This window comes from Elephantulus edwardii, unplaced genomic scaffold (assembly GCF_000299155.1).
Source record: "Elephantulus edwardii isolate Elephantulus edwardi_28Jun2011 unplaced genomic scaffold, EleEdw1.0 scaffold00226, whole genome shotgun sequence".
NCBI lineage: Eukaryota > Metazoa > Chordata > Mammalia > Macroscelidea > Macroscelididae > Elephantulus > Elephantulus edwardii.
Genome location: NW_006399976.1, coordinates 3,341,898 through 3,360,353, shown reverse-complemented (window position 1 = coordinate 3,360,353; position 18,456 = coordinate 3,341,898). Strand labels below are relative to the sequence as shown.

The following is an 18,456-nucleotide window of genomic DNA, read 5'->3' as shown; positions in this document are numbered from 1 at the left end:
TCCCAGTGTGGGGCTGCTCCCAGATAAAAATTGGGGTGGGAATAAAAAGGGGACACTCAGCCAGTGCCTGGACTTCCTAACCCAAAGACCACCAAGATTATTGCTCTCAGGCAGCTGTGGGCACTGCCAAGCTCCCTGTGGGCATGCGGGACCTTGGCAGTGCCCCTTCCCAGGACTGCCTGGGTCAGCCTAAAAGGTGCACATTCTGGAAGGAAAGAGTGGGGCGACCAAAGTCAGTTCACAGTCACTCATGCCCTACAGGATGGCATACAAGAAAAGGGACCATGTGTGAGCGTCTCGGGATGGGGGCGGAACGAGGGTCATTATGTGGGAAGAGCATCTTTGGACTCCGCCTCAAGAGCTTCCATTTCTCCGTCTGCGATGTCGAGCCCTGGAATGAGGCCTGCTCTAGTGCTCTCTCCCTCGGCTGCAAATGCTCCCACTATTGGGGCCGTGGCAGCTTCATCTGTGGCTTCTGAAGACCTGCTTCCAGCCTCCCCAGGGTCATTTCCAGCTTCTGCATCAGGGCTCCCCTTCTCGATTCCATCAGATGTCCCACTGGCTGGTGGCTGCTCAGAGGGGTTTTCACTGGCTTCCGCTGTGTTTGGGAGGCCTTCCTCTGTGGTCAGCACCTCACTGCTCTCTGGAGCTGGGACTCCATTCCCATCCACAGCCTTTACCGCTGCTGTGATCACCTCAGCTAGGACTTCTGCGGCCACCTCGTCAGGGGACTCTTTATCTTCACCTCCTAAATTGTCCTCCCCTTCGGCTTCTGGGTCAATAGCTTCGTTGGTAAAAGGGTCTTCACCCTGGTCAAAAAAGGAGGTGGGGGCTGTGTTTCTCTGAGGGACAAAGCAAAAGCCTTCAGGCTCCACCAGCTTTGCTAACCCCACAGGCCACCAGAGCTGGCAGACCCAGGGAGGATGCTGCATGTGGAGGGGCTTCTCCTGTACTATTTGTGCAGAGAAGAAGGAGGTGTAAAGTGAAACGGCTGTACAACTCCAAGTACAGGATCATTGTCACGGACTTGAACATGACAAAAATACAGACTGTCCCAATATGAAGATGCTCAACAAAAACAAACAGATTGTTAACATGGCAAGAAAATAAAGATAACATTGTTTAGGGGAGCTCTGGTGGCCTAGTGGCAAGGAGCTGCAACTACAATCCCAGAGGCGAAGGGTTCGAATCCACCAGATGCTCTGCCGGGCAAGGAGGGACAATCTCCTCCTGTACTAGTCAGATCTGATTTGACGGTACACACACACACAAAAATAATAAAATAAAGGGTTTCATGATAAATGGGGTTTGCAGGGACGCACTCATTTGGTAACCTAAAGGTTGGCGGCTCAAGCCCATTCACAGGAGCCTCAGAAGAAAGGCCCGGTACTCTACCTCTCGTAACCCAGCCATTAGCTACAGAGCACAGTTCTGACACACAAGGACCCAAAATGAGCAAGGGCAGCAGCGTGAATTACCCGACGGGGTAGCATTTACGAGCTGAGAGGACAAGGGTAAAAGAGGTCCTAAAGTTGAGCTCTAAAAAGTGAAGTAGAGGGAGCTCTGGTGGCCCAGTGGCAAGACACTGCACTGCAATCCCAGAGGTAGGTGGTTCAAATCCATCAGATGCTCTGCTGGAGAAGGAGGGGGCAATCTCTTCCTGTACCAGTCAGATCTGATTTGACGGTACACATAAAAATAAAAAAAAGAAAAAAAATGGGCCTTGCCAGGAGGGGCAGGCGCGCCTGACCACATTCTCACTCTGGCACCTCAGATCTCTGCTTGTTCCCTTCTTGATATCCTAGTGGTTCCTGGTCATGTGTGCCTCTGCTTCACAGCCCTGACCCTACCAGCAAGCTCCCCTTTCAGCAGCATCCTTCTTGGAAGACAGGCATCACCTAGCTCTGTGACTTCTACGGAGAGGCAGTACACAGGTGTGGTGTTTTCCCTTCTCTCTGTGACATCTCTGCGTGTCCTAGGACATTCTCCTTCCCTGGGCAAGAGCAAACTGCTACTTTTCCAGACCCCTGATTACTCGTAAGACACAGAGCAAGTACCATATGCTCCACCACGGGCACACCGTATTTGTGTACAGCTCACCCCACTACCCCATCGTCTCCCAAACACGAACCTTGAGGTATTTTTCCAGCATCTTCACTATGTGGCGGTTGTTCAGAACACTCTTGGCCACGTGGAGACTGGTCTTCTTGAACTGTTCAGCAGCCAACTGCAGAGAACCAGAGGTGGGCTTTTTAGAAAGCCCCAAGGGCAGGACTGCGACGTGCCATTTCCCCCGGAAGTCTGCAGGGCACAGCCTCACACTTGGGGCATCTCAACCACTGCACTGGACCCGTTCTAGGCCCCACACTTTCTCAGTTTTAACAGCTTTGGAATTGAGAGGCTTCTTACAACTGATGAAACACGGCAAGAGTTCCCAGAGATGGCATGTTCACCCTCACTAGCCCACAAGGTTTGAGAGGCACCCCCACCATCCTATGGAGGCACTCACCCGACGATTGTGGTTGTGATCTGGGGAGTGGAGGTGCCGTTGCAAGAGTTGGTGCTGCGCAGGGATGAGCATGTCACAGGCCAGGCAGTGGGCAGCCTCGATCCGCTTAAAGAAATGCTCCTGGCCGATCCCTGCAGGGGGCACGGGGCACGGAGGTGACAGCACAGCACCACATGAAAACACCCATTTCCCCATCAGCCCTTCCATCGACTTGGGTAAAAAGAGGTAAAACCAAGTTGGGCTCAGTCAGCTATCTGCAGGGTGCAGGGGGTTGAAGCAGCCCTCGTACGAGGGATGCTGAGCCCTGACTGTTCTGTGCCCGTCTTTCCTTTCCCTGAGTGGGTGACCAGTGACCAGCGTGCCCAGGCAGGCACTCTCTCACCACCCAGGTGTATGTGTCCTTTAAGAATGGTGCCGCCACGCTCACCAGCACCCACCTTTGAAAGGATCCAGTTTGGGTTTCGCACTTTCCTTCTCCATCATCTCCTGACGCCGCTTCTCTATCTTCTTGTTCCTGTTCACGATGTACTCCTGGGGGGTGGGGGGAGAAGCACCACAAAATGAGGGGGCATGGTGCCGTAGACTCTCAGTCACACCAGACGCCAACTGATTAGCAGAGGAGGGGGAGTCCAGGATGGCTGGAGACCCTGCCTTGTTCTCTGTCATGTGGGCAAGTTTGATGTGGCTGCTTCGGGCAAAGGAAGTGTCCCCTGGGTGGTGGCCTGGCAGCTACGTTTTTGGCCTGGTTTTTTCCTAGAGAAAGTTAACTTTGCCAGCTCTATACCCACTCCCATCCCCCAGTGCTCACCTGGAGGAACTCAACCGTCTTGTCAGGCAGCTTGGTGCTGATGAAGCGTAACGTCTCCTTGTGAAATTTGCTCTGCAGGTGCTTCTGGATCTCCTCGTCGTCGAAGCTGCGGAACTTGCACACAGAACAGGCAAACTGGATCCTGCAGGAGGAAGATCAGGAGCGTGGTGGGGGAGGGCCACTGGCCACCACTCCTGATCGGGACTGGAGCGGACAGCAGCCTCTCTATGAAGACTTCCCACCACTACCCTGGTGCCTGAGAAAGGAGCGGAAACCTCTCAGGTGCTCAGTCGACGAACACTGAGGGACATGGCCAGTCTCTCTTTGGTGCAAAGGGCTGCTAAGAGGACAATCAGGGTGATGACAGGTGCTCTGCCAACCAGGGTTTCAGAAGCCTTGCTGAGTCGCTGGAGACCCAGGAGAGGGTCCCAAAGCCTCTCAGATTACCTTCTGTGCAAAGACTCCAGGAATCCGCTCACCTGTCAGCAGCCCGGTCTCGCATCCGGTCCCTCCTCCTCTGCTTCTCCCTCCGCTTTTTCACCTCCTCATCCTCATCTTCCTTCTCACCTGGAATAGAGAACAAGTCCCTTGGAGATGCCTGCGGAGCCCACAGAGTTGAGCACTGGGCCTCAGTGAGGCTGCCACTTGGCCTCCACGATCCCACAGGCTCGCCGCCCCCAACTGGGCGCACCTGGGTGGAGACTGGCAGGAGCATCTGGGAGTCACCTCACAACCCCCTTGGCTGGGCCAGGGGACACAGCCCTGCCCATCCCGCAGCCCTCTGCTGATCCCTGACCTGCCCCGTCCTCTCTCAGTCTAAGGCTCCATCGTGGGTCTTGGCCCACCGTCACTTAGGAGAGCGCCGCAGCCCTCTCCTGATGAGGCGGCAGCATCGGCTGGGAGGAAGGCAAGCCGCTCGCCGCCTCCAGGTGGGCCTGGCAGCCGGCCCGCCGGCCTTGCTCTCAACTAGGGCCGCAGCAGGTCTGAGTCCGTGCTGGCCCGGCTCTACCCTCCGTGCACAGACACCGCCAGTCTGGGCCTTGCCCAGGCCTGGCGGGAAGCATTCCTGGAAACGAGAGTGGGAAAAGACCGATAGGTCCTCCCGTCCATGCCCGGGGTGTCCAGGGGGCCTGGCCAGAGCCGGACTCTGCGGAAAGGACCGAGAAGCATCTGAACTGTGGCCCCTACCCCTGTGCCCGCCTTGAGCCTGTCCCACGACGATGGCGACCGGCGTGCACTCTCGGGAGGCATTCACTGGGCGTGGGGGCTTTTGGCAAGAGACCGCTGCCTGAACTAGGACTGCTGCTTAAGAGCAAGGGCGTCCCGTAGGCAGTAGGACCTGCACGCAACAGACATGTCACCTTTGCTTTAGCACTCGCAGCGTGCACAGTGCTAAGTGCCCTTCACGGACCTGAGCCTCAGGCCTGGTCATGGCAGTGAGCAGGGTGGGGAGGTGGAGACGAGGGGCAGGTCGGGGTTGGCTAAGCCTGGACACGAGAGGAGGAAGGTCTTTAGGGGGGACCCTGGGAAAAACTGGGGAGCAGAGCCTAGTGGGAGGCAGCTGAGTCTTGGGGGCCTGTGGGAACAGGAAGGGAAACCAAGTGGTTGCTGGGTGTATTGATCTAGTGGGCCTCTGGCTGCTCCTGCATGGAGCCTGGGAGCTTGAGGAGGGTTCGGCTTGGAGACTCTAGATCCCAAGACCTTCCTTAGTTGTGACCATATTGGAGGACTCAGGCCTGGGCACAGCAAATACCACATTCTAAGGGTCCTTGGATTCCTCCCTGGTCCCCAACCTGGGCAGGGGTCCCCATGCTGGCTCACGCCTTTGGGTGCACAGTGGTTTGTGATGCAGGTGCCAGTTCTCTGCTGGGTCTTCCAGCCACAGCACTACTGTTTACAAAGGTCTATGCTTGCCCTGCTCTACTGTGGTCAGTAGCCAGGAGTGTGGGGGAGACCACTGGGGGCCTGCACTGGCTGACTGGGACAGACAGCACAGGGTGATCTCTTCGTGGCATCATGTGGTTCTGTTGCCATCAGTGCACTCAATGAACGGGCTGATGGACCAGCTCCAGCTGGTGCAGAGCCAGGGCAGGGCAGAACCGGTACCCAGGTGAGCTGGGAGGTAGATCCTGGGCAGGGGGCAGACAGGTAGTCCAAAGCAGTCCAGGACGGATTCCTACCTCTCTGACTCCCGAGCTCGCCAAACTCATCCTCCTGGAAAGGGCACACAAACCCAGATAGTGAGGGGCGGTGCCTCATCCAACAGCCCACAGCCCACACCCAGTCCAGTTCCCTACTTCCTGCTGAGGCCTACAGAAATACAGAACTAGAAGTCCCTTAGGGTCTCAGGGATCACGTATGTTCTTTCACTGCCACCACTCTGTGGTGACAAATGACTGCCTGAGGTCCCTGACCTGCTCTCAGAAATACATCTAAAGAACCCTCCTGGCATGTCCAATCTGACCAGTTCTGCCCACCCATAAGGCATCAGCTACGAAATCCCACATAGTAACGACGCAAAGTCAACAATCAGACATATTCAGGAGACCCGGCACGGGAGACGAGAAGCCAACTTACAGCCTTGACTTCTTCATCTCCTGACCGGAAGTCACCGGCTCCATCATCTATAGGACATAAAGGATAGAAAGCCTCAGCCCTGCTGACGGTCCATTCCCTGCAGCCACATGGTGTGGCTCCCATCTTTCGAACTCCGCTGGGAGGGGCAGCATACATGCTGACTCCAGCAGGGGCCGAGGGGACGTCCATCACACAGAGCCAGGGCAGGCGACTTAGGCCAGCACACCCATTCAGCTCCTGAGCATACCGTTGTCAGAAAAGTCTCCCTCACTGTCCACCCGGGGCTGCTTGACATCTGGCTCCTCGTAAGCTTGCAGCAGCCGCCTCTTCCGGCCTGGGCCATCAGGGCCACAGCGTTCAAACCCTCGCCACCGGGGCTGAAACATAAACCCATGCATCCAATTACACCAAGGGGGGAGGGATGTGCAACTAAGAGAAGGCAGTGTGGCAGAAACACAGAGACCTCTGCCAAGACAAAGACAGGCCCTGGAGGTCTCACAGGACGTGATTCTGTTAATACAAAGTGCCTAGAAGAGAGGTGAAACATCAGGTAGAGCGCGGCTGCCTAGGACCTGGAAAGGGCCTGGTGACCGCCTGTGATGGGCAATGAGTTTCAAAGGAAATATCTTAATGATTGTGAATTGAACAGAAAATTACTAATTCATACACTTAAAACTAGTCAATTATGTGGTCTACCAATTTTACCAATTAAAAAAAAGCCCAAAACCCCAAACCAGGTGCTGTTCAGCCAATCCTGACCCGAGACGATCCCACTGGTGGCCAGGCTAAGGGTGCTTTAACAGTTTTCAAAGCCAGGCCTTTTCACCAAGGCATCTCTGGGTGGGTTTGAACTGTCAACTTTTAGGTTAATGATCAAATGACTGTTTGCACCTTCACCTCCACAGAGCTGAGCTGGGACACAAAGAGAGCTTACCCGGTCCCTGATCCGGGCCTGTGCACGGCCACAGCCATAGGGCATGGAGCTGTTGAAGCTGCCTGCCCCCTGCATGCCCATCATGCTAAAGTCGGGGGCCAGGGGCTGGGAGAAGAGGGGGGGTGGTGGTGGTGGAGGTGGAGGCGGAGGTGGCCTGTTGGGAGAGGGGCCACCTAAGCTCCGCCCAGTCCCATAGTTCAGCTCGCCCCAAGGAGCGGACAGGGGCTCTGAGGCTGGAGGCGGTGGCGGCAAGAAGGGGTCATTGCGCACGAAGGTGCCAGGGTTGCCCCGGTCCTGGAAGCGGCCCTGGCCCCGGCCCCGCACAAAGCTGTCCAGGCCCCCTCGATCGCGGCCGAGGTCCCGGGGGTCGCTGTACTGGCTGCTGAAGCCACCGTTGCGGTCAGTGCCCATGTTGTAGTCGTAGCCATAGCCAGATTGGTAGGGGTTGTGGTCAGGCAGGCAAGCCCTAGAGTCGTAGGACTCGAAGGGCTGGAAGCGGAAGGAGCTGTGGGGCAAACAGGACAGCTCAGGGTCTGGGGGAGTCCCAGGACGGCCCATCTGGGACCCCCACCTGGCCTAGGACATCTACTCTGTGCCCGTAGCTCCCTGCAATGCAGCCTCCATATCTGCAAAACCACAACCCACTCTTCACTTCTACCAGCATGCTCAGAAGACAGTCCAGCCTGAGTCCCCACCCAGGTCACTGAGGGGCCTGGGTGGATGCAGAACCAAGGAGTCAGGGCAGGTCAGCCAGCAGACAAGCTCCAAGCCACTACCTGGGCAGGACACCACCATTCTGGATCCCACCAGGCCCACTCATTTCTCTAGACAGAAGCAGGGTGGGAGGGAGGTGGGACACAATTACCTCTCCCGGTCCTGTGTGCCCTCTCCAGTGACACCGATTGCCCTGCTCCCTTCCTTGGACAGCATATCCAGGCGCTGGTTGATTTTGGCAATGAGGGAGTCCGAGTTGTCAGGGCCGGGGTCTGGGCCTGGACCAGGGCCTGGGCCATAGGAAGCCATATGCATGGTGGGGCCACCAGCTGCCAGGCTGCCATCGCTAGTCTTGGCGAGCTCCCACGAAGCCGGGCCATAGTTGTACGTCGCTCCTGTGCTCACACTGGAGTTCTGGGATCCGTAATAATTATAGTTGTCATAACCTGGCAGGGGAGAAGAGGCTGCATCACGCGGCAGCAGCCAAGGATGGTGCGGTGAGCTGGTGCTCTGCTGGTAGCCCCCAGGCAACACTGGTGGTGACTGCTCTCTGCACCAAACCCTGGGGACCGTGGCACCATCCGAACCCATACATGGCCAGGGCCAAGACCCAGCAGAGATCCACCTACTTCCAGCCTCCTGAAAGCTCAGTCTCGCCCCACCCCCGCGTCCTAACTGGCTGGTCAGTTCCAGCACCCAGAAGTATCTGTCACGTAGAGGCTGATCTGAACACCCACCCATCTATCCCAGACCACAGGGCTGTTCAGAAGGTCCATCTGCTGTCTCTCCCAAACCCCAACAGGACCTACCTTGCCAGCTGGTGACGCCAGTTCCGTAGGTACCTTGGAGGAAGCAGAAACACCTATGAGCTTTACTGACTCCTGACTGGAGCAGCAAAGGGCAGTCAAAGTGGCTTCATCACCTACAGGTGGGTAATATCCTAAGGTGCAAGTGGCTTGCTTCCTGTCGGAGACTCTCAGGGTGGCCGCTAACCTCAGCCTGCGGCCCTGAGCCCATTCATTTCCCACAGAATTCCCAGAGCTAAGCCTTCTCACTAAGTTTCCCACATGTCGTCCTTATTATGTACTGTCAAGCTGCAATCAGCTCATTGCTGACACTCCAGAGGGCTTTCAAAGGCTGAAAATTTCAGAGGAGATTGCCCGTCTTTTTCCTGCAGAGTGGCTGGCAGCCTGGCTCCTTAACCACGAGGCCACCAGAACTTCATTTGCCCCACAAGAGAAACAAAAACATCACTGGACTTTCCACAAGCCTACTTGACAGAGACCAGTCAGCTGAGAGCTAGACTCCCCTGCTGAGTTAGTGGCCAGAGTTGTGCCCATGGCATTGAGTGCATTCACGCACAAGAAATCAGACTTGACACAACCAGGTGAGCTGCCTTCTCAACCATGAGGAGCAAGTGAGCTACGGTGCCGTCATGACCCCTGGGGCAAGTCCCCAGGCTCAGAAAGCAGAGAAGAGGCATTCTCTCCACCAGAATCCAAAACTTCAGAGAACATTTCCGGTCCTGCCAGAATGGATTGAGAACTAGACCCACAGGCAGAGAACCAAAAACAATTTGTACATTTTTTAAATGGTTGGTGAAAAAATACAGGGAAAGGTTCCACAAAACACGGCACACAATCCTTGCCATTTATCAAAACTCAGGAACTTTCAAATCAAAACAAAAAAACCCCCAAAGACCAAGCTCAGAACTGACCAGTTGTTACTGGGGCAGGAGGGATGTGTAAAGGGGATCACTGTTTTGGAGACCCAGCTTCTAAGGATGGGGAAATTTACAGATAACAAGGACCAAATGATGTAAATATAACTAAGACACAGAACCAGATAAGAGAAGACTGTGGAACAACATTATGTATACGTTAGTTCTCGGAGAGTGGGTACCAATCTTTGACAATCCTGGGTACAAAAGAATGAAACAGCCTGGCCGTGTCCATTGTGCAGACACATTATCAATCCATCCTTTGGCCTCTTTTTGCTGACCTCTTACCATGTGCTGCACAGTGATGGAGACGGCACCTAACAACAAAGTGGGTGGGGAGCTGGGGAGCTGCACTGCCAACCCGGAGGCAAGCGGTTACAACCTACCAGCTACTCCTTGGGAGAAGGATGGGCAACCTCTTGTCATGCAATTTACATCCTGCAGGAGTTGAATCTGACAGTGACTGAGCGAGTTACCGGTGGCCTAGTGCATGGAGTGCTCTTCATCTCACACGCTTTGGGCATGTTCCTAAGAGAGGCTATTCTTTGGAGACAGCAATCATGCTTGGGAAGGTGCAGGGTCAGCCAGAGAGGAAGACCCTGTATGAGACGGACTGATACAGTGACTGCAGCAATGGGTTCAAGTCTGTCACAGATGATGAGGATGGAACAGGGTTTGGATCTGCTGTTCATGTCTCTACGAGTCATGCTCGATGGCATTATCGACAACAAAGTGGGTAGAGTTACAACACTGCTCCCCTAAAAGTGGCTCCTCTCTGGTGGTTTGTTTCCACCAGCTTCTCGGTGGAAGAAAAATGGGCATATCTCCTCCCATGCTATTTACAGCTTTCTAAAACCCCCTGGAGAGACAGAGAGTTGGTACCAACACAATGACAATGAGATTGTCTATCACCTTTTTCAAAAGACGGAGTTGCTTATTTTTCTGGTAGTCTATGGTACAACGTCTTCACCAATACAAAGGGACCAATTCTCTGGTCTTCATTCTTTACTGTCAAATTTTCACATACAAAGTGATTTAAAAAAAAAATACCATGGCTTGGGTCAGGTGTGTTATTACAGTCCCTCGAGTGATTCTTGTTTACTTGTTCAGATGTAGGAATTTCTGTTTTCTTTAAGAGAGAGAGGTGGTGGTTGTGGGTAAGGCTGCTAACTAAAAGATCAGTGGATCAAACCCTTCAGTTCATAAGAGAAACAGAAGGCAGTTACTTCTGTAGAGAGAACAACCCAATTCATTGCTGCCCACTGGGAAGTGACTCACTGCTGACCCTCCAGCAGTCTCTCTAGAAGCTGTATACATCCCAGGAGAGAAGAGTGTCCATCTGTCTCTTGTGGAACTGCTGGTGGATTAGAATCTAGAATTTCTGAGTTAGGAGCACAGCTCTCTTCAGACCACACCATTGGAGCTTCCCGTGTACAAAGATCCACAGTTGTAGAGATCCCAGGACCTAGTTTTACACTGTCCTGTAAGGCTGCCATGCATTGCGAGCAACATGATGCTGTCAGGTCATTATCATACTTCAGTTAGCCGAGATCAAAGCAGGAAAAAAAGGGCTTACATAAGCTTTGTCTCTCACCTGCCAAGGGACCTTGGGCTTGGTTTTTGGTTGATGTGTCATTTATACACATTTACCACAACTAAATACCCAAAAGCTCAGCACTTTACAACACAAAATAAAAAGTATACAAATTATCAGTAGATGATGATGATGATAATAGTAATATTAATAATAATAATAATGTATCAGTATTGGTTCATGTCTTCTGAAGAATGCCTCACTTTATGTTAGCAGCAAAAACCTTACTAGTGGTGGCTGTACAAGTCTGTGTACCTCAACCAACTGGTAAGTGTAGAGATCTATTAAATCTATTGTTGTTATTTAGTTCCATGGAGTTGGAAGTGGCCCACAGCTGACCCTCCAGTGAGTTTTCAGAGGCAGTAAATTGCAGGAGACCACCCATCTTTCGTCCATGGAGAAAGTGGTGGGTTTGAACTCTGTGCCTTTGGATTGGCAGAGCAGCTCCTTACCACTAAGTCGCAAGCTCTTCTGTACTAAATCTACTGGCTAGAAACTAAGTACCATTTACTTGTTTAGGAGAAACTGAAAAATATTTCACAACACATAAGCAGGACTCCCTGGATGGACCAACGGTTAAGAGGTATGGCTGCTAAATGAAAAGGGTAGAGATTTGAGTCTACGTGGAGGTGCTGCCTCGGAAGACCTGGTGTTCCTTGGTACAGAAAGCCCTCTGCCCCACGTGAGTTATCATGAGTTGACAGTGGCTGGTTTTTAGCTTAACTATGTTGAGGACATTATCAACACACACCTCTCTCCACCCGTTTATGGAGTGCCTACAGCTGTTTTTGCACCTGAGAAACCATCTGGCCTGCAAAACCAACCACATTTACTTTCTTACCCCTTAGTGAAAAATGTTTGCTCACTCCTGGGCTACTCCTTAAAAAGGAGCCCTGGTACCACAATGGTTAAAGCATTTGGCTCCTAATAGAAAACTCAGCATTTCAAATCCACCAAACTGCTCAAAGAAGAAAAGGGGGGCAGCTCACTTTGTTTAAGACTTTCAGACTTCGAAAGCTGGAACAATTCTACTTTGTCCAAGAGGACTGCTATGAGCTGGAAGCAGGTTCTGATCTGTGTCCTGGTGCAGCATCCCCAGGATGCTTCTACTATAGTGGCTCTACTATTCAAGTATGGGACCCAAACTTCTCCCACCCAGGGGAGGTACTTACCCTGGGGGTTGGCAGGTCCAGCACTCCATGCCCCGTAGCCTGTAAAAGGAGGAGGGCACCATCAGCTCAGGTCCAAGCTGTCACTCTGGGAACAGGCACTCAGCGATAGCAAGGCAGAGGATGTACAATTTCATTTTGAAAACACTGCCTTCCCCCTAAGTCATTATCACACTTGAATTGCCTGAGATCAAAGAAGAAGGGGCAGGTGATGGGCTTACAAGTCAGCTTTGTTCCTTGCCTGCTGAGGAACCTTAGGTGAGTGAGGATGTCATTTCACTTCCTGTAAACATAACCCCAAAAGCGACACAGGACTCTCTGCCAGCCAGTCCTGCATCAGAACTCAAACACACTACGGGAAACCCGCTCAATGCACCTGAAACCACCACCTGGGAGAAAACTTGGAAAACGGGAGGCATTGCTTGTATGCCTCCCTAGACTCTTGCTCTGAGGTTCTGAAACCTCCCTGAGATCCCAGGACCCCTTTCTAGTCGTCCTCCCCCAAGAGGGTGAGAACTGTGTGCTCACAACGGCAACCTGGAGCTGAGCAGTCTCCTGACTTCTCCCTCCCTTCTCAGAGCCTGCGGCACCTACTGTGTGCAGTAGATGACAGCAGCAGTTACCCAGTGACTTTCAGAGGCTGGGGACTTGACCCAAGGTCACAGAGCTGCAGACGTTACACCCTTTGGGCCACACGGTGCCTGCTGGTCCAGGGCCCTGGTTCTTTCACGAACACCGTGCCCCATGCGGCCGCGCGGGCTCCGCACATTGCATCCAGCCCCATCTGGGGTGGAGTAATGCTAACACAATCGGAAAGGTCTGGCCGCTCGTCTAAGCACTAGAACAGGCCCCCGCCGGATCTGGACAGTGCCGCAAGGGCGCAGCTACGGGTGGGAGCCCACAGAGGGATCAGGAGGCCGCACGCGCGAATCGGATCGTGAGACCGGATCGGGAAGTGAGAAGCCCAGGGGCGGGATCACGAGGAAGAAAGGGCTCGACGGGAAGGCAGGCCTCTAGCCCTGGGAGCCAGGGCGGCGGGGGTCGCACCAGTGCCGGGAGGTGGTCCTCCCAGCCGAGCTCCCGGCGACCCCAGCTCACCCCCAGGACACGTGCGTCCGCCCCGCGCAGACCCCGCCCCCGGCGCCATTTTGCACGAGCTCTGAGCTGTGCGTGCAGAGGGACCACCCGTCCCTGCCCGCAGGCCAATCTGCACCCCGAGTCCGGGAGAGACGGCAGCACGCTTCAAAGAATGGCGCGCGTCCCGCAACGCTGCAGACCGGGCCGCCGGCCCACGCTCATCCAGGATCCCGATTGCGGCCCCGGTCGACCTGAGGCCCGCTACCACCCACGCCCGCCGCCCCGACAGCTCCTACCTCCGTAACCTTGCTCCATGTTTTCCCCGCGGCCTGCCGGCAGCCCCCTTTTCTAAGCCTCCGCAACACTGAAACGCACCACCCACCGCCCGCTACTGGCCAGCCGGGCGCCTAGTCACCGCACCCGGAGACCACCATTGGCTTCCTTGAGAGCGGACCCGCCCTCCGCAAGCTCCAGGCCGCCTCGCGATTGGTGCGAAGGCTCGTCAGCAGTGGCACGCAGCGCATGCGCACTCCCGCCCCCATGTCGGCGGCCCGCAGACAGCAGACAGCAGAGCGTGGAGAGGTCAGCACTTTATTGGCTCGGCTGCGCCCCGCCGCGCGGTCACGGGCCGCTCCCGCCCCCCTCCTCTTCGTCGTCCGCCTCCACGTCCAGGCCCGGGATCCCGCGGATCTGGCGCTGCAGTGCCCCGCCCAGCAGCGGCACGGCGTCCTCCTCCTCCTCCGGGGGCGGCGGGGGTGGTGGCGCCACGGCCTCGGGCTCTGGAGGGGGCGGCGGCTGTGGGGTCCCCTCGGAGGCAGCGGCCTCTCCCGGTGTCCCCTCATCGGGGGCGCCCGCTTCGCCTTCCTCGGGCTCCTTGTCCTCCTCTGGGCTGTCCGTGAAGGGGTTCTCACCCTGCGGGGCGGGGCAGTGAGTGGGGGAGGGGCGGGGCCAGGACGGGGGCGGCGGGCCGGGGGGTCCCGGGGCCTCACCTTCAGGTAGCGCTCCAGCTTCTTGCCGATGAGCTTGTTGTTGAGGATGTTCCGGGCCACCATGAGCGAGGACTTCTTGGACTGCTCCATCATGAGCTGTGAGCAGAGCAGGTGGGCTGCAGGGTCTGCTGCTGGCCCAGCCTGCAGACCCCACTCCCTCTGCTCAGCGTCCACCGTCGGCCACCGGCCCCCAGAGCTCTCACCCCAACTGCTGGAGTGAATGCAGCTTTCTCTGAACAAGGCCCTGGGCCTTGGTGAAAGCATGGAACCCCTTTATCTTCCTGCACCACCTAAGTGCTTAAAGATACAAAGGTGTATTCACAGCTGTACTGTAGCTGAAATAAAAACCAAGTGAAACTGACTAAAGGTGAAAATATGGAACATACCATGGATTCCCAAAAGAACAAACAAATGTCTTCGAACAATCCTCAGAAGCAAGGTTGGTGAGATTTGATCTCACAATATTTAGAGCATGTTTTCAAGGAAGGCCCAGTCCCTAGAGAAAGACATCACCCTTGGAAAAGCAGGGGCTTAGCAAAAGACTTTATAAAGACATGTTCAATAGGGTGTTCAAGGCTGTGTGTGGACTTTTACAAGCAGTCAGGCGTGTCTCCTGAAACACCTTTGGGTGGGTTTGAACTATCAACCTTTCAGCCAATAGCTGAGCTTTTGACTCTGGAGCTTATATTAATGGCGATAGAGTAACTTGGAAAATATGGTGGAAATGGTGGTGGTACAACATGACACACATTATCAACGCCACTGAACTGTGAAATGGATTAATGGATGTTCTGTTTGTTGTCTTCTCACCAGAATAAAAAAAGGTGGGTCAGGAAGAATTTATAGTCTCTGGAAAGTGTCCTGGAAGAGGAACATAATAAGTAGTAGTGGTGGTGGTAATTCAGAAAAGTGGGGATCTGGAAAGACAGTGTAATGGTGGTAAGGGTGATTAATTTTGTAAAACATAATGAATGGGAATGATTGTATGAAACAGTGTGAAACACAATGTATACGAACTTTGTAAGAAAACCAATATAAAAAAAAATTAAAAAACAAAATGCCTTAATGAGAACAGTTAATGTCACAGTAGTTGAAATATGAACTGCCCCAGCTTAATGTGATGGAAACTTCACTCTGGAGGAGCAAAGCCAGAACATGGGGCTTCCTCTCTCAGCTAACAGGCTGCAGTATCTTCCTGGGAGGGAAAAAAGGCATCAGAGTTTCTCATCCTGTCCCCAGCACTCTATTACAGAGACTTAAGGTCTGACTGAGCGTGGCTGAGGGGGGATCCCCTTCTGCCCAGCTCTTACTCATGACATAAAGGCTCTTCCTAAGTTAGTGCTACCCTAGCCTGTTCCTAAAGCAAAGGCCCCACAGTGCGACAGGTGACTGAGATAACCAGAGGCTGTCGCCAACCCTCCACAGAGCATCTAGGATCTAGTTCCAAAGCAGCAGTGGCACTAAACAAACAGGACCCCCAGTGTCTATGTCCACATACTCGACCACTGTCTTAAGAGATAATGTCCAGGCAAGAGGTAAGACAAAGTTTAGAATCTCTTTGGAAAAAACCCAGCGTTTACAACTTTCAGAGAAGTTCAACACCAAGTGTACTCTTAAAGCAATGCAGGAGTGGTAGTGGGGCAGTGTATGTATGGTGAAATTCACAATGAAATGCGTAAAAAGACATTTAGAGAAATGACTAAACAGCCAAGAAGAACCCTCGGGGGATCCACATCAAATACTGACCTGAAAAACTATCCCTTGTAAAGGCATTAACATTTAATTATATCTGTCTGTTGAGCAGTTTCTGTCACAGGGCATTGATGAAAACAACACAATCACACAACAGTTTCTATTGTACATGTTGTTGCTAAGTGCCATCGAGTACAAATCAACAACAGCTAACCTGAACCATATCCTATCCTGTGCCATCCTCATCATCTCTGATAGACTAGAGTCCACAGAAGCCACTGTGTTAATCGATCTCATTGGAGGGCTTCCTCTCCTTCACTGACACCCCCAGCTTTCCAAGGAATAGCTTTGCCTAGCTAGATGTCCAAAGTATGAAAGCAGCAGCTTTGCCATCGTGGCCTCCAGAGAGCCCTCTCGTCGCACAGGGTCACTATCAGTCAGAACCGACATGGCAGCACACCACCACCAGCTGGGTAGGATTACAGAAAGGGACAAAGAGAGCCCTGTTATGCCAGGGAGATTGTGGACACTGCCAAGGCTTCAACTTCAAAGGACCAAGAGCAGAGGTATCAATCACACCGTGTCTATGTATGTGTGACAGCAAGCAAGAGTGAGAGCGCATGTGCAAGTTAGTTCAATAAATAAGATGGGTAATTACTAAAGAGAGAGTGTTCAATAAATGATGCAGGTGGTCATTAAACAGACAAGCCTTGACAGAGATGAAGTCAGGATCTAAAGCTGCCACATTATATTTTTTAAAAGGTCTTGTTTCCAACAAAATTTTAAGACACAGAAATAGGTAACTTTTAAGACATGCAAATGAGGGGATAAGACAACAGAAACTGAGAACAGAAAACAAAAACATTTAAAAGTAGTCATTCTAGATACAGTTTAAAAATTAAGAAAACCATGATAAAATATTGTGATAAGGTGATTTTTCCCTAAATCACCCCCCACCCCTGCCAAAAAAAAGTCATCCTGGAGCGGAAAAGAAAAATAGCAAATGAAAAATTCACTGTAGGGAGCCGAGTAGATCGGAACTCGGGGAAAAAAGCAAATCTGAAGATGGTTATGCAATCTGAAGAATGGAGAAAAAGTGAAGGAAAAGAGTCTCAGTTGTTATGTGCCATCAGGCTGCCTGCAACTCAGTGACCTTTTAGGGATAGCTCTGAACCCTGACACACCTGCCCCCATTACCTCATTAACTGTCAACCCACCTCATCCAGGGTAAAATGGACATTGTTAAGGAAGAAATCAAACGTATAAATACTGACATACTAGGCACTGAAGAGCTGAGATGGACTGGCATGGGAAATTCTGAATCAGACAATCGTATGATCTACTACTCCAGAAAGGAAAAGGTGAGGAAAAATGGAGTTGCATTAATAATATAAAAGACAACCACTAATGGAGTGATTTGGAAGCAGGCGTGGCATTCACTTCCTAAATAACATGGCTCTGGAAACTCTATGAACTTTGATAAATGTCGATAGTTGGAGAAGGGCTACAGGCCTTTTGTTCCTAGGGTGGCTGTGAAACAGTGAATGGTGTGCATAGTTCAATGGGGATTAATTTTATAAACACCATGTATGGGAATGATTGTATGAAACACATTATGAATGAAGGAAAATGAAACAATGTATATATATTTTGTATATACAAACATCCAGATCCATACTGAAATACAATGTTAAGAGTGACAATGTTAAGGAAGACCTGTTAATATTCAAAGATATGCACCAACAACCAGAGCCAAACAGAAGTCTTGGACTGAACATAACAGGTTAAGAGGAACACCAGGAGAGGAAAATATAAATATTAACTAAATGAGTAAAAACTGCCAATTATCTAAATCTGATGGGGGGGGGGAACAAAACAAACAGAAAACAACCTTCAACCAGCAAATATTTTAAAAAAATGAAGGTAAAATACAGTCCCAGACTGAGCTGAAACCAAGTGACTCCAGCCAGCATTATCAATGTACACATGTACATTCTTACTTCAGGTAACTATGTGTAAAAGATATACATCAACACCTCCTTCCCAGCTCCCTGTATTGGTGTTATGTGCTGTTGCGCTTATTTAAGACTCACAGTGAACTTAAAGACAATGGATCTGAACCCTGTCCTGTCCAGAGTCAACCTGTCTCAGACACATCTGACCCTACTGCTACAGTTACTATGTCAATCCATCTCATCCAGGGTCTTCCTCTCCTGTGCTGACCCTCCACCCTTCCAACCATGTCCTCCTCCAAGGACTGGTTCCTCCTGGAAACTTGCTCAAATATGTGAGACGGAGCTTCAAAATTCTTGCTCCCAAGGTTTCTCTGTCTCCAGGACAGACCTGTTTGTTCTCTTGGCAGTCCAATACTCTCCTTCAGCACCACAACTCAAAGACATCGATTCTTCTGCTGTCATCCTTACTCACTGTCCAGCTCTCACATGCATAACAAGCAACTGAGAAGACCAAGGCCTAGATCAAGTACACTAGATAAAAATATTTTGCTTTCAATAATGAAGTCTATATGCCTATATTTCCCTACTTCTTTTAACTGATTTAAAAAGAAACTGTAAAAACAATATATTAAAAAAAAATGCTTTGTTTGACCTGTAACAACATGCACTATTTTAAAATTTCTAATATATACTTTTTTTTAGAAGATAATTTTTTTTA

General features: G+C 51.9%; 2 protein-coding genes across 2 annotated transcripts in view; both read right to left on the bottom strand.

Moving 5' to 3' along the window:
* Positions 1-323: 323 nt before the first annotated feature.
* Positions 324-13,417, bottom strand: AKAP8 (A kinase (PRKA) anchor protein 8). Its single transcript, XM_006898341.1, has 14 exons — positions 13,399-13,417; positions 12,029-12,067; positions 8,352-8,384; positions 7,694-7,988; positions 6,829-7,333; positions 6,142-6,271; positions 5,895-5,941; positions 5,498-5,531; positions 3,797-3,884; positions 3,318-3,459; positions 2,947-3,040; positions 2,510-2,640; positions 2,132-2,227; positions 324-809 (listed from the first exon to the last, which is right to left on the bottom strand). The coding sequence occupies exons 1-14, from the start codon at positions 13,415-13,417 to the stop codon at positions 324-326; spliced, it is 2,139 nt and encodes a 712-aa protein (XP_006898403.1).
* Positions 13,418-13,723: 306 nt separating this feature from the next.
* Positions 13,724-18,456, bottom strand: part of AKAP8L (A kinase (PRKA) anchor protein 8-like) — a 32,871-nt gene continuing 28,138 nt past the window's right edge. Inside the window, exons 13-14 of the mRNA XM_006898340.1 lie at positions 14,092-14,187; positions 13,724-14,014 (exon numbers count right to left, since the gene is read on the bottom strand). Of these exons, the coding sequence (XP_006898402.1) occupies positions 13,724-14,014; positions 14,092-14,187 (387 nt within the window). The remainder of the gene's footprint in view (positions 14,015-14,091; positions 14,188-18,456) is intronic.

Excerpts from the sequence above, each read along its gene's own strand:
- AKAP8 (XM_006898341.1), bottom strand. Across the intron at positions 5,532-5,894 it reads GAGATGAAGAAGTCAAGGCT|GAGGATGAGTTTGGCGAGCT; the intron begins GTAAGTTGGCTT and ends TGCCCTTTCCAG. Across the intron at positions 3,460-3,796 it reads CGAGACCGGGCTGCTGACAG|GATCCAGTTTGCCTGTTCTG; the intron begins GTGAGCGGATTC and ends TTCCTCCTGCAG.